The 13,682-nt window shown below is 38.7% G+C and overlaps 1 protein-coding gene across 2 annotated transcripts in view; it reads left to right on the forward strand.

Moving 5' to 3' along the window:
* MGAT4A (alpha-1,3-mannosyl-glycoprotein 4-beta-N-acetylglucosaminyltransferase A) overlaps positions 1–13,682 on the forward strand; it is a 146,695-nt gene that overhangs the window by 70,728 nt on the left and 62,285 nt on the right. For both annotated transcript variants that reach the window (XM_037807832.1, XM_037807831.1), the window contains exon 5: positions 11,474–11,607. In XM_037807832.1, the coding sequence (XP_037663760.1) occupies positions 11,474–11,607 (134 nt within the window). The remainder of the gene's footprint in view (positions 1–11,473; positions 11,608–13,682) is intronic.

The raw sequence follows: 13,682 nt of genomic DNA on the forward strand, positions 1-13,682 counted from the left end.
AGTCATTCAAAACTTTGAAAGTCTCTAGGAGGTTCTTTTATGGTAGCCTGCTATAAATTTATGAGTATTCCATTCTCTGTCTTCCCTTTGAAGTCACTTTTTCCATCCCGTTTATTTGCATGATTTTATCCACCATAAGCGTAATAAAATCCTGGTCAACTAGCTTTTCATTAGTCAACATTCATATAAAACTGACACTATTTTTGAAAGGTGGAACAAGCAGACAACTTGGAAAAGACCAGGAAAACCTCCAGATTTGCATGAAAAATCTCCCTTCCTAGATTCTTAGATAGTGGTTTTTAACATTTTTAGAGTTGTAAAACTCTTTGAACATCCTAGGAAAGCGATTACCTTTGCCTTAAAAATGCACATGTAAAAATAATTTTTGCTTGTAATTTCTGAGATTTTACGGGCACCCAGAACCTGTCTAGGGACTTTATGCTAAGGACTTCTGGTTTTTAGATTAAAGGAAAACTGTTTCTTGCTTACAATTCTGTTCTTTTCAGTGGTCAGGCTGGTTATTTGGGGAACAGCATTCAGAGCAGCTAAGCTTCCCTAAGGCTAAAGAGGCAGGGCAGTGCCTGGGGTAGCTACTGACTCTCAGGAGAGGGTCTGGGATTCTCACATCCACAGTAAGAAAAAGCCAGCCTCCGCCCCACCCAGCTCCCCATCCTCCCACCAAATTCCCAGAGGCAGGCTACAGTAAACAGAAACAACTACAGATGCTAAAAGGTATCTTGTCAGCTAGGAGTTACCAGATATTTAAGAAAGCCAACACCATGAATGACTTAATATTCAAGAAAATTGAGTTCATAGAGCAAACAGAAGAGGATTGAAAAATAAAATATAATCAGTATATTTTTATAAAGATGAGAGAGGATACCCTACCCATAAAACAATAACTGCCTGTTATAAAAGGATCAAATTAGAGATCTTTGTGGTTTTTATTTCAATGATTATATTTATAGATGATTAGCATTGGAGACACAGCCGAAGATCAGATTAGTGATCAGGAAGATGGAATCTTTTCCAAGCTCTTCCAGAATGCAACAGAAAGAGAACAAAGGATGGGCATATAGAGAAAAGTTCTAGTATCCATTTAATAGCAATTTTAGAAGGAGAGAACAAAGAGAGTGAAGGGAGGAAATAATCAAGTATGAAATAGGAGAAAATTTCTTTGAAATAAGAAACCCACAGATCCATTCCCTGCTGAGCAGGATGGCAGAGAAAAGACCCTCAGCAGGTTACCTGTCACAGTGGCTCCTCTGGTTGGTAGAGGACAGCACAAGTACAGTGTTTGCAGAAATAAAAATCAGGGAGCATCTAGTATGTCTCAGGCACTTTTTCAGGTGTTTTTGGTACACAATGGTAGACATGGTTCCCACTTCGCTCTAGTAAGGGAGACATGCATTAATCAAATAGTCAGTTATATAAGAGGAAAATTACAATTTAGTGATAGGAAAGATGCTTTGAGAATATATAAAAGGGGCATTTGACATAATTAAGGAGTTTAGGGAAGTCTTAAAAGACACCTGACCTGAGATCTGTAGACTATGTAGTTTACTGGTCAAGATGGCTGTACTAGTGTCCTATGGCTTGCGTTTTCTACCTTCTTGAGTCTGGCCCTTCCACCATCTTCAAAGTGTAGCATCTTCATGTCTTTCTCTGACTCTGCGTCTATCATCACAGCTCCTTCTCTCACCCTAACTCTCCTGCCTGCCTCTTATAAGCACCCTTGTGATTATATTGGGCCCACTTGGAAAGTCTAGGATAATATTCCCGTCTCAAGATCCTTAACTTAATCACATCTGCAAAGTCCCTTTTGCCACATAAGGTAACACATTCACAGGTTCCTGGGATGAGGGCATGGGCATCTTTGTGGGGCCATTATTCTGTCTACCTCAGTGGGAGAAAAAAAATATTCCAGAAAATGAGAAGAGCACCACAAAAGCCCCCTGATGGGAGGGAACATGGAATGTTCTAGAAAATGAAAGACAGCCACCATAGTTGCCATGTGGAATGAGGGAAAGCATGGAAAAAGATGTCACTGGAGATGTAAGTTGGGAGTCAGTACAAACAGGGTCTTGCAGGCTGATGAAGGATTTTAAGCAGGACTTCATAAGATTTAAATTTTGCAAGGATAATATTGGCAACAATGGAAAGAATGATTGAGGTTGTGGGAAGACAAGTAGATGAGGAAGGACCAGTTAAGAGGCTGCTGTAGTGATCCATTTGCGAGAGGATGGGATTGGACACTAGGTGGTGGTGATGGTAGTAGTGGTATATTGTTATTAGTAGTGTATTATTAATAGGGTGGTAGTAGTATAGTAGCAGTAGTACAGTAGTAGTATAATAGTAGTGGTAGTAGTATAGTAGTGGTACAGTAGTAATATACTAGTAGTGATAGTAATAGTTGTGGTACAGAAGTAGTACAATAGTGGTAGTGGTAGTAGTACAGTAGTAGTGATAGTAGTACAGTGGTAAGGATAGTAGCATAATACTAGTAGTAAAAGTAGTAGTATAGTAGTAGTAATGTAGTGGTAAATAGTAACATAGTAGTGGTGGTGGTGGCGGTGGTAGTAGTAGTAGAACCTATAGTGTAGTAGTAGTAGCACAGTAGTAGTAGAAATAGTATACTAGTAGTGGTAGTTGTATGGTAGTAGTGGGTAATAGTGCAGTAGTATAGTGGTAGTGGTAGTGGTATAGTAGTAGTAAAAATAGTAGTACAGTAGCGGTAATATGGTAGTAGTACAGTAGTAGTAATATAGTAGCAGTAGTGGTAGATGTTGTAGTATAAAAGTAATAGCATAGTAGAATTAGTCTAGTAGTGGTGGTAGTGTAGTAGTAGTAGCATAGTAATAGTAGGATAGGAGTAGTGGTACTAGGACAGTAGCAGTAGCGTAGCAGTAGTGGTATAGTAGTACCACAGTCATCTTCATCATTGTGGTGCGGTAGTAGCTGCATAGTTTTAGTAGCATAGTAATATATAGTAGTTGTGGTAGTATAGTACTAGTGGTACAGTGGTAGCAGTGGCATAATAGTAAGCTAGTGGGAGCTACAGTGTCATAGTAGTAGCAGAAGCAGTAGAGTGGTAGTAGTGTAGTCATAGTATGGTTGTACTGGTAGTGTAGTAGTAGTAGAACAGTAGTGTAGTGCTAGTGCTGTGGTTGTAGGACTGTAGTAGTAGAAGAGATGGAAGGAAGATGAATCTAAGTGTTGTCTGGAATATACAGGAACACAGACGTAAGAACATGTTCATAGACTGGTTTGTGGACTGAGGTAGAGAGAGTGGTCAAGGATAAGTCTCAGGTTTCTGGACCAAGTAGCCAGATGGATGGTGGGGCTGTTACTGAAATAGGGAGCAATAGAAGAGAAAAGGGTTTGCAAGATGATTTGGTTTTCCTGGCTGCTGAAGCAAATACCATGTGGTGGGGTGGCTTAAACAACTGGAATTTATTGGCCTATGGTTTTGAGATGAGGAAAAAGTCCAGATCAAGGCATCATCAAGGCAAAGGCTTCTTCCTGAAGACTGGCATTCTGGGCCGGCAGCTGGTGACCCCTCCTGGGCTCCTCTGTCACATGGCAAGGCACATGGAGGCCTCCCCTGGCCTCTCCCTGCTCTCCTGGGTTCTGTTGACCTTCAGCTTTTTGCTTCCCCTGGCTTTCTGTCTGTCTGAATTTCATTCTCATATAAAGAACTCCATTAATAGGATTAAGATCATCAAAAGATCCTACTCACAATGGGTTCACACCCACAGGAATGGATTAAAACATGTTTTTCTGGGGTGTAGCTCCACACCCCACCACACAAGAGAAGATCATAAATTAAATTTTGGATCTATTAAGTTTGGAGGTGATTTTGAGATACTGCAGCAGAGATGTCAACCAGGCAGTTGGATTTTTAAATCTGAGACTCAAAGGAAAGGTCTGAGTTGCATTTAATTTTATCAGTTATCCTTTGCATATTAATGGTTTGTGAAGACCTGGGCATGGGTGAGATCTCCTGGGGCCTAGGGCTGAGCCTGGAAGGTTCTCCAGCAGTTAGTTTGAGGGAAGAGAAGGATGAAGCCAGGGAAGACAGAGGCAGAGAAGGTACAAGTAGACAGTAGAAGAAGCATAGACTGTCAAGAGTAAGTGACCAAGGTCGAACCATAAGGAAGCATTATAGGCTAAAAATATTTGACTAGCAGTGAATATTAAAAAGGAAAGTAATTTAGTTGTAATTGAAAGGAGACCGAGTGATTTATGATTGAGAAGGTCAAATTAAGATTGTTCCTAAGTTTTTCTTGATTTTCCAGACGTATTAGAATTTGGAAACTAATCAGGAAATTGAAAGAAGACTGAAATAGTAATTGATAATTCTGCTAAACTATAAGCACCACGAGGCAGGGGCCTTAGCTGTCTTATGACTGTATTTCTGATTGCCTGGTACATAGCAGATGCATAATAAACGAACAATTAGCATTCACATTGGAAATACTGGACAGTTAATCCGTTGAACAAAGTACCTAGTCCCAACTCTTTGGCTCTGTTTCTGTCTGGTCCCCTCTAAAAGGATGGGGTGGCCATGTTGTTCTCTTAGCGTATTTCTTCTGAACTAAGCCCTTAGAGGACGCACATTTTCTGGGTGGTGAGCCAGAGAAGAGCAGTGTATCCAACAGCTTAGGCAGGATGCGCTGTGGTAACCAACAGCCCCTAAATCTCAGTGGTTTAAGTAGTGAAGGTTTTATTTGTTTGCTCATAATGCACGCCCCTCAGGGCTGGCAGGAGGACTGAGCTTCACTGATCCTTCCGGGACCTGGGGCGACAGGCCCGCCACCAGCTCAAATGTGACCGGCCACTCTGCTGGCTCCGAAGGTGTCCACCTGCAGTTACAAAGCCCGGCCCCCAAGTTACACAGCTGACCCACTAGCTGTCACAGCGCACGGGCCACCCCATCCTGTTTTGTTCAATTTAATTTTATTGAGATTGTTCACATACCATCATACAATTATCCAATGATCCGAAGTGCACAATCCATTGCCCACGGTACCATCATACAACTGTGCATCCCTCACCACGATTAATTTTTGTCAATCTTTAGAACATTTTCATTACTCCAGAAAAGAAATAAAGACAAAAAAAAGGAAACTCAAATCCTCCCATACCTGTAACCACCCCACCTCCATTATTGACTCATAGTATTAGTGTAGAACATTAGTTACTATTGATGAAAGAAGATTAAAATACTATTAACTGTGGTACATAGTTTGCAATAGGTGTATTTTTCCCCTATATACCCCTCTATTATTAAATTCTAGTTATAGTGTCATACATTTGTGCTAGTTCATGAAAGAGATTTCTAATATTTGTACAGTTAATCACAGACTTTGTCCACCATAAGATTCACTGTGTTATACATTCCCATCTTTTAACCTCCACCTTTCCTTCAGGTGACATACGTGACTCTGAGCTTCCCCTTTCCACCACAGACACACACCATTCAGTACTGTTAGTTATTCTCACAATAACGCACTACTGTCACCTCTGTCCATTTCCAAACACTGAAGTTCAACCTAATTGAACATTCTGCTCATAATAAGCAACCGCTCCCCATTTTTAGTCTCCGTTCTATATCCTGGTAACTTATATTTCATGTTTATGAGTTTACATATTATAATTAGTTTTTATCAGTGAGACCCTGCAATATTTGTCCTTATGTGTCTGACTTACTTCACTCCAAATAGTGCCCTCAAGGTTTCTTTATCAACCTGTTTTTTTTAAGACTGTTTTGTTCACCCACCATACCTTCCGTCGTAAGTAAACAACTGATGGTTCCCTGTATAGTCACATCTCCAGTTCTTCCACAAAAAAGAGTCAAAGAAGGTAGAGAGACAAAAGAAAAGGAAAAAGAAAAAGAAAGAAAAAAAGAAAAAAAAAAACCATGACAGCTAAAAAGCAACAAAAGGAAAGAAAGAATTGAACTAAAGTAGAATTAAAGAGTCAGACATCATCATCAATGCCAAGAGTCCCATACCCCTCCCTTATGTCCCCCTCTTATGAGCATTTAGCTTTGGTATATTGCCTTTGTTGCGTTAAATGAAGCATAGTACAATGTTTTTGTTAACTATAGTTTCTAGTTTGCATTGATTGTATTTTTTCCCCAATACCACCCTATTTTTAATACCTTGCAAGGTTGACATTCATTTGTTCTCCCTCATGTAAAAACATATTTGTACATTTTATCACAGTCATTGAGCACTCTAGGTTTCACAGAGTTACACAGTCCCAGTCTTTTTCTTTCCTCTTTCCTTCTGGTGTCCCACATGTTCCTAACCTTCCTCTTTCAACCATACTCACAGCCATCTTTGTTCAGTGTACTTACATTGCTGTGCTACCGTCACCCAAAACTATGTTCTAAACGTCTCACTCCTGTCTTTTTCTGTCTGTCTATAGTGTTCCCTTTAGTATTTCCCATAGAGCAGGTATCTTGTTCACAAACTTGATCTCATTGTCTGTTTGTCAGAGAATATTCTAAACTCTCTCTCATATTTGAAGGAGAGTTTTGCTGGATATAGGATTCTTGGTTGGCAGTTTTTCTCTTTCAGTGTCTTAAATATATCACACCACTTCGTTCTTGCCTTCATGGTTTCTACTGAGAAATCCGCACATAGTCTTATCAAGCTTCCTTTGAATGTGATGGATCGCTTTTCTCTTGCTGCTTTCAGGATTCTCTCTTTGTCTTTGACATTTGATAATCCGATTATTAAGTTTGTTGGCATAGGCCTATTGAGATCCCTTCTGTTTGGGGTATGCTGCACTTCTTGGATCTGTAATTTTATGTCTTTCATAAGAAATGGGAAATTTTCATTGATTATTTCCTCTATTATTGCTTCTGCTCCTTTTCTGTTCTCCTTCTGGGATACCCATGACATGTATATTCTTGTGCTTCATGTTGTCATTAAATTCCCTGAGATGTTGCTCATATTTTTCCATTCTTTTCCCTATCTGTTCTTTGTGTGTAGGATTTCAGGTGTCTTGTTCTCCAGTTCCTGAGTGTTTTCTTCTGCCTCTTGAAATCTGTTATTGTATGTCTCCATTGTGTTTTTCATCTCTTGTGTTGTGCCTTTCATTTCCAAAGATTCTGCCAGTTGTTTTTTCAAACTTTCAATTTCTACCTTCTGTTTGCCCAGTATTTTCTTTATAGTCTTTATCTCTTTTTCCATATCTTCCCTGAACTCATTGATTTGGTTTTTTATTTGATTTAGCATATTTCTTTGAAAATCTTTAATAGATTCTTTCATTAAAGTGAAACAATATCTCAACTGTATCTTGATTGAGGTGTAAGTTTTTTCCTTTGACTGGGCCTTATCTTTGTTTCTCCTAGTGTAGATTGTAGTTTTCTGTTGTCTAGGCATCTGGTTTCCTTGGTTACCGTAATCAGATTTTCCCAGACCAGAGTGGGTTCAGATCTCAGAATAGGGTTCTATTCAGTTTCAAGTCTCCCTGTGGGTGTGTCTTAGAGATTGACAGACTTTCCTGTGAGGCCTCTAGCCACTGTGCTTTTCCTAACCTGCCCAGCAGGCGGTGCTTGTCAGTCTCTTGCTCCTGACTGTTGTAAGGAGGTGTGGCCCCTTCAGTTTCTGTTTTGGCTGTTTTCCCCCAGGCTCTGGGGTCTGGTTCTGAAGAGAAGACTGGTAGTAGAGCTGGGCACTACTTCCTTCCTCTTAGGGAAGATACACCCCCTAGGGAATTGTCGTCTGCATTTGAATAGTTTTTTTGTCTCTCTGGCTCTGTTATCTCCTCCCCTGTCTAGGTCAGAGAGCTGCAAACTGAAAATGGGTGAGGCTCTCTCCATTGAGCCCCTCAGGTTGAGAGAGAGGAAAAGGGACAGAAAGCCCCCTTTCACAGCCAGTTCACTGCCCCCCAGATTCACTCGTCGGCCAGAGGTAACACCTGGTTTTCTGGGTTCCCCCTCCTGGGACAGTGGAGTCTTCTGGTTCTTTTAGGTCAGTTGCCACTAAAAGCCTTTGTCTGCTTGTTGGGGGTTTGTAGCTTGTATTCAGCAGTCCACATTTGTTAATAAAAACCCCAGTTGGAGTTGGTCTGAGCTATATTTGCTTGCTGGGAGAGTGCTGCCTTCTACCACAGCGAGGTTTTGCAGCTAAGCCTGCCATGGGGGGAAGGGGCTCCCTGTGTGGTTCCGCAGTTTTTACTTACAGATTTTATGCTGTGATCTCGGGCATTCCTCCCAATCCAGGTTGGTGTATGATGTGTGGACAGTCACGGTTATCCCCCAGCAGTTGTTCCAGATTATTTACTAGTTGTTCCTGGTTGTTTATTAGTTGTTCCAGGGGACTACCTAAATTCCATTCCCCTCTGTGCTGCCGTCTTCCACACCATCCCTTTAGAAGGACACCAAGCACCAGAGGACAGGAAGTACAGTCTCACCACATGCCCAGAAGGCAGGGCAGACAAGAAGTATTCTGTGAATTATCACAAGCATGGATACTATAATTCTGTAATTTGGGCTGAAATTAGCACTTTTTTAGTGTTTTTGGAGTCCTTGAATGCTTTGGTTTAAAACGTAAAGATTTTAAACTTTGGCTTCAAAGCAGTATATTTCAGAAAAAATGGCATATACTCAAAATATGCCACCCAAATGTAAAAAAAAGAAACAAAACAAACAACCAAAAACCCTAAGAGGGTAGTAAGGAATAGAGAAACTGAATTATTACTTTATACCATTTTTGTTTGTGAACCTGAATCAGCATGTATTTTTTTTTTCCATAAAGTCTTTGAATTTCATAGGAGTTCAACGTTTCCTAGGATTGCTTCACATCATAGTTGTTATATTTAAATCCATATTCTAAATGTTCAAAATACTTTTTACTTAAATTCTGAGCTAGATTAAAGTATATGGAAATGGGCCTTCAGGGTAGTTCTTCTTGTCTATAGCTATCTCAAAGAACAAAAGAGAACTCTTGATTTCCAGCCTGTCCTCCCTCTCAGGTGTGTTGTTCTCAGTAAAAGACCACCACCCTCTTACTCCTGTCCCCGTGACCCCTCACCTTCCCTCGTCTGTCCTGGGTGAGGATCGCCAGAAATATCCCAAATCCGTCCACTTTTCTCCTTCTCTTCGAACACCCGTCATCCTTCTCTTTAATTCCTACGATAACTTCCTAGCTGATTTCCCCCTATTGGTTTTACTCTTATATTTTTGTATCAATTCACTACAAAATTGGCTATCTTTTAAAATTTCAAATCAGAAATGTTATTCTCCTGCTTAAAACTGTACAACGGCTTTCTCTTGGAATGAGAATTTAAAACTATATTTAAGATTGCGCGTGATCTGACCCCCAATTCTCTGAATCTAGGCACATTGTGTTTTAGATGCATTGTCTGACTTGCTGTTTCTTGACTGTGTGAAGACGTTTCTCTCCTCAGTGTCTTGCTGTTTCCTCTTCAGAGAACGCTGCTGCTCGGCTCACTCTCTGTGAGTCACCAGCTCAGTCACGTGAGAACCTCAAACAGCTCTTCCCGGACCCCACTATCACAGAGATACACGTCTCCCCGTTACTCTTCCTCTCATGACCATACTTTAATTTGTGTGGCACCTATCACCCACCAAGATTATATTATTTACTTGTCTTTCCCCCTTCTTGAATATAAGCTCCCTGAGGGCAGGGGCCTTATCTGTGTTCTTCAGCATTATATCCCTAACTCCATAGAATAATACCTTGCATGTAGTAGGTGTGCAATAAGTAGGTGCAAAACAAATGTAAAAATCTCGTTTGGAGTTCTTGAAAACGCTTCATCCCTAAATGGGAGAGAGGAATGGGGCATGGAACCTTGGAGAAAACTCCTAAACCCTTTGGGCCCCAGCTTTCCTGGCAGCAGGATGATGGTGTAGACTACTGGATCTGGGGTTTCAGGCTTCCTTCTAGCTTTAGGATTCCACAAAGTGTTTTGTAGCATCTCTAATAAACTATTATGTAATTAAAACTTTATTTCTAAAGTTAATATGAAACATTTGCAAATTACTTCTGTATTGACATATAATACTTAGAACACTAAGGAATGTTTTAAAGACATTACTTTTGAAAACTTGCTTGGAGATACAGTAGGATCTGCTATAACACAACTTATATGTTCCCCAAAATCACAACACTATACACAGTTGTGCAATAAAATGAAAAAATGAGATTAGGAACACACAAGACTCAGAACTTTGTAAGTTACACATAAAAAAGATAAGAAACATAAAAATGGTAGTACAGTTTTCCTTGAGAAGACCTGCCGTTTGCTTGTGGGTGTAGGCTTCGGAACGGTTGCCAGCTTTTAGGTTACTGTGAAGTGTTATGAGGCAGGTTATCTGAAATCTGACATCAGGTCTTAACACCAGATGTGGGTGGGTCTGGTTCATAGCACACAGTGAACCAAGGCAACTGGTAGATGTTTGAACTGTGTGCATTTGTGTATTTCCACATGACTTGGTCCAGGTGGATGCAGAAATTCACCTAGTGAGTGTTTGTTGAGGAGGAAATAGTACATAAGCAAATATGAAATTCACATTATATTCCAATGGTTCTCTGATATCCTAACCGTGTTGGAACAAATATGCATTTTCAAAACAAGCCTCATAGTAGAACTGATTATAATTTCAGGTTTTAAAAAAGTTGCATAAAATGTACACACAGTTTCTTTTATCCTCACCCAATTATGTAAAACTTAACGTTTTATATAATGTTATATAACGTTTATATAACCTTAGTTTCCTGGTGATGAAAACCAGGAAACTAACATTGATGCTGTACTGTTAACTAACCTCAGCTCTCACTCAGATTTTGCCATTTGTTGTGTTTAAATTATTTGTATTTGTGTATTTGTATTATTATTTTCGTGTTCCAGGATCCCATTTAATTTAGTTATCATGTTTCCTTAGTCCTCTCCAATAAGGCACAGCTCCTCATTCTTTTTTTGTCTTTGGCCAGGTGTTTTGTGAATCCCCCTGCCCCCATTTGGATTTGTCCAATGTTTCCTTGTGGTTAAATTGGGGTTATGCATTTTGGCAAGGAGATCACAGAAGTGATGTCCCCTTGTCAATGCATGTTAGAAGGAGGTACATGAAGTCAACGTATAGACATGAATTTTAAAGATGTGGTTAGTGTTCCTAAGTTCTAATTGTCTAATAAAATTTGCTGTTTACACTTTATAGCCATTTGTTTTTAATATGAGGTTTAATTCTTTAATTTTTATCAGTTCTTTGACATTTTTTTTTCTTATGGTTAAGCCATGTGGAAAATAACTATAATATTATAGGTGTTGTACTTTTGTATCCTTTGATTATTTTTCTTTCTGAAACTTAGTATGTTTTGATCCCTCAATTATGTCCATCAAATTAAGAGGGTATAATACTTTTGAAACAGTAGTGTTTTTCTAACTTGTCACTGTAAAATATTTTTATATAATTGCTATCATTATTTTGTTTCAGTTTCAATAGTAATGGGAATTCCCACAGTGAAGAGAGAAGTTAAATCTTACCTCATAGAAACTCTTCATTCCCTTATTGACAATCTGTATCCTGAAGAGAAGTTGGACTGTGTTATAGTAGTCTTCATAGGAGAGGTAATTATTTAATTGTTGTTATTTTATACCATATATAACCGATAAGAGTTGAAACCATAACAATATTTGTGATGAGTAAAAATTACATAACTGTTTCATCTGACAACTGAATGTAAGTCTAATTTGTTACATTTGCCTTAGTTTCTCTCTTGCAGTTACAATCCAGGAATAGCAGTGTTTGTTTTCAGTGGATTATATTACATACATGCATCTTTAAGAATAGTGATTCTCTATTTCTAGCTCTAGGACCTAAATTTGGAGATTTGCACTGAGGTTCTTTGGGAGTCTTGAAACCTGAGAAAGGCTCAGCTTAGGCTCGGGGTTTATCATCTCTTTTTTTCTCTCTACCCCTTCCTGGTACTCCCAATATTTAATCATCATCATTATTAAAAGAATCAAAAAATCATGTGAATAAGGAATGTTGTATTTCTTGTTGTGTTTTAGCCTCCTTAGAAGCCCCACAGAAAGAATGAATTTTGAGCAATTTTCTTAAATCATGAGAAACAAGCTCCCTAGCATAAATTATCATGCAGAATTTTATAATGGGAAAGTATTTAGGACACCATCTGGTCTGGTCTACTGATTCCCAACTTTTCAGTGTTCCCCATCCCTTTTTAAATGGAAGTGGTCTTAATGTTTGCTTTCCTTAATATAAAAGTAAACATGCATACTGTTAAAACAATTGCAGAAATGTATAATGAAAAATTACTTGTTATTCCACTATGTAGAAATAAATACCATTAATATTTTGAAACATATCTTCAGAATTTTTCCTATGGCTTGTGTGTATGAGATATATATATACATATATACATGGGATAGTTCTATACATTTTTAATATTATGGATTTTTTTCCCATACTAAAAAAGAGTAAATATACCAGCATCATTTTTTATGGCTACAAAGTATTCCTTTGTCTGCTTTTAATGTAATTTAATTTCTGATTGATATAGGTATTTAGACTGTTCCTAAGTTTTTGCCATTATTAGCTCCACTGCATTGAATGTTCTAAATGAATTGTTGCTCACATGTGTAGTTTCTGACTTGGGATCAGTTCCTAAAAGTGGAGTTGCTGGGTCAGAGGTTGTATACATTCAGATGTTGATACAGCCCGTAAATGCCCTGCAGAAGTTGAACCAGCTTACACCTCTTTCAGCAGTCTGTGAGAGAGCTTGTTTCCTTGTCCCCACACTCTGCTGGGTAGCATCAGTTTTTAGAATTTTTTTTTTAATTTGATGGGTAAAAAAATAATATGTTACTTTTGTTTAATTTGGATTTCTTTGCTGAGTTAGATTGAATATTGGTTTATATGCTGCTTATGGACCATTTGTATGTATAATTATTTCTTAAAACCTTTATTGACTTTTATTTGTAATTTTTGATTTGTCAGACATTTTCATATATGAGGGGATTTTTCCAGTTTTTATTTGTATTAACTTGGCTCATGATGTTTGTCTTTTTATGGAGGTTTTACATTTTGAGGAATTAAATCTGTTATTCGCATGTTATATACCAGTATAAGTTGGTACAACCTTTTTGCAAAGCAATTTAGCAACAGCTTTTAAGATTTAAAATATACCCTGTGACCCAGCATTCTAAAAGTTAATTCAGTAGAGACAATTACAAGTACATAACTGTATTCCAGCACATACACACATTGGAACAGCTCACACAGATGCAATATAAAACATATGGAGAAAATGGTCTCGTGAAATAGACTCCAAACTCTTAGTAGCAGTTATCTTAAGAATTGGGGTGATGGGGAAATACATGTCCCTTTATATTGTAAGTATTTTTGTAAAACGAGTATTTTTTCCGTGAGCATGTATTGCTTTTTAATCATTAAAAAAGCCTTAAAACTGTAAAGAAAAACTATCCTTATACATGTGAAAACCAGTTTACTGTCTCTGGAGAGAGCTTGGGGTTCAAGACCCTCTTACCACAACCCTTCACCTGGCCCCAAGACATGATGACATAGGGCTGGAATCAGAGCACCTGCTTCAGGGCCTGGGTCTGACCACCTAGTTTCTCCTGAGTGGGACTGTTTCGTCTCCCCCAGGCTTCACTTTCTTCCT

This window comes from Choloepus didactylus, chromosome 17, assembly GCF_015220235.1.
Source record: "Choloepus didactylus isolate mChoDid1 chromosome 17, mChoDid1.pri, whole genome shotgun sequence".
NCBI lineage: Eukaryota > Metazoa > Chordata > Mammalia > Pilosa > Megalonychidae > Choloepus > Choloepus didactylus.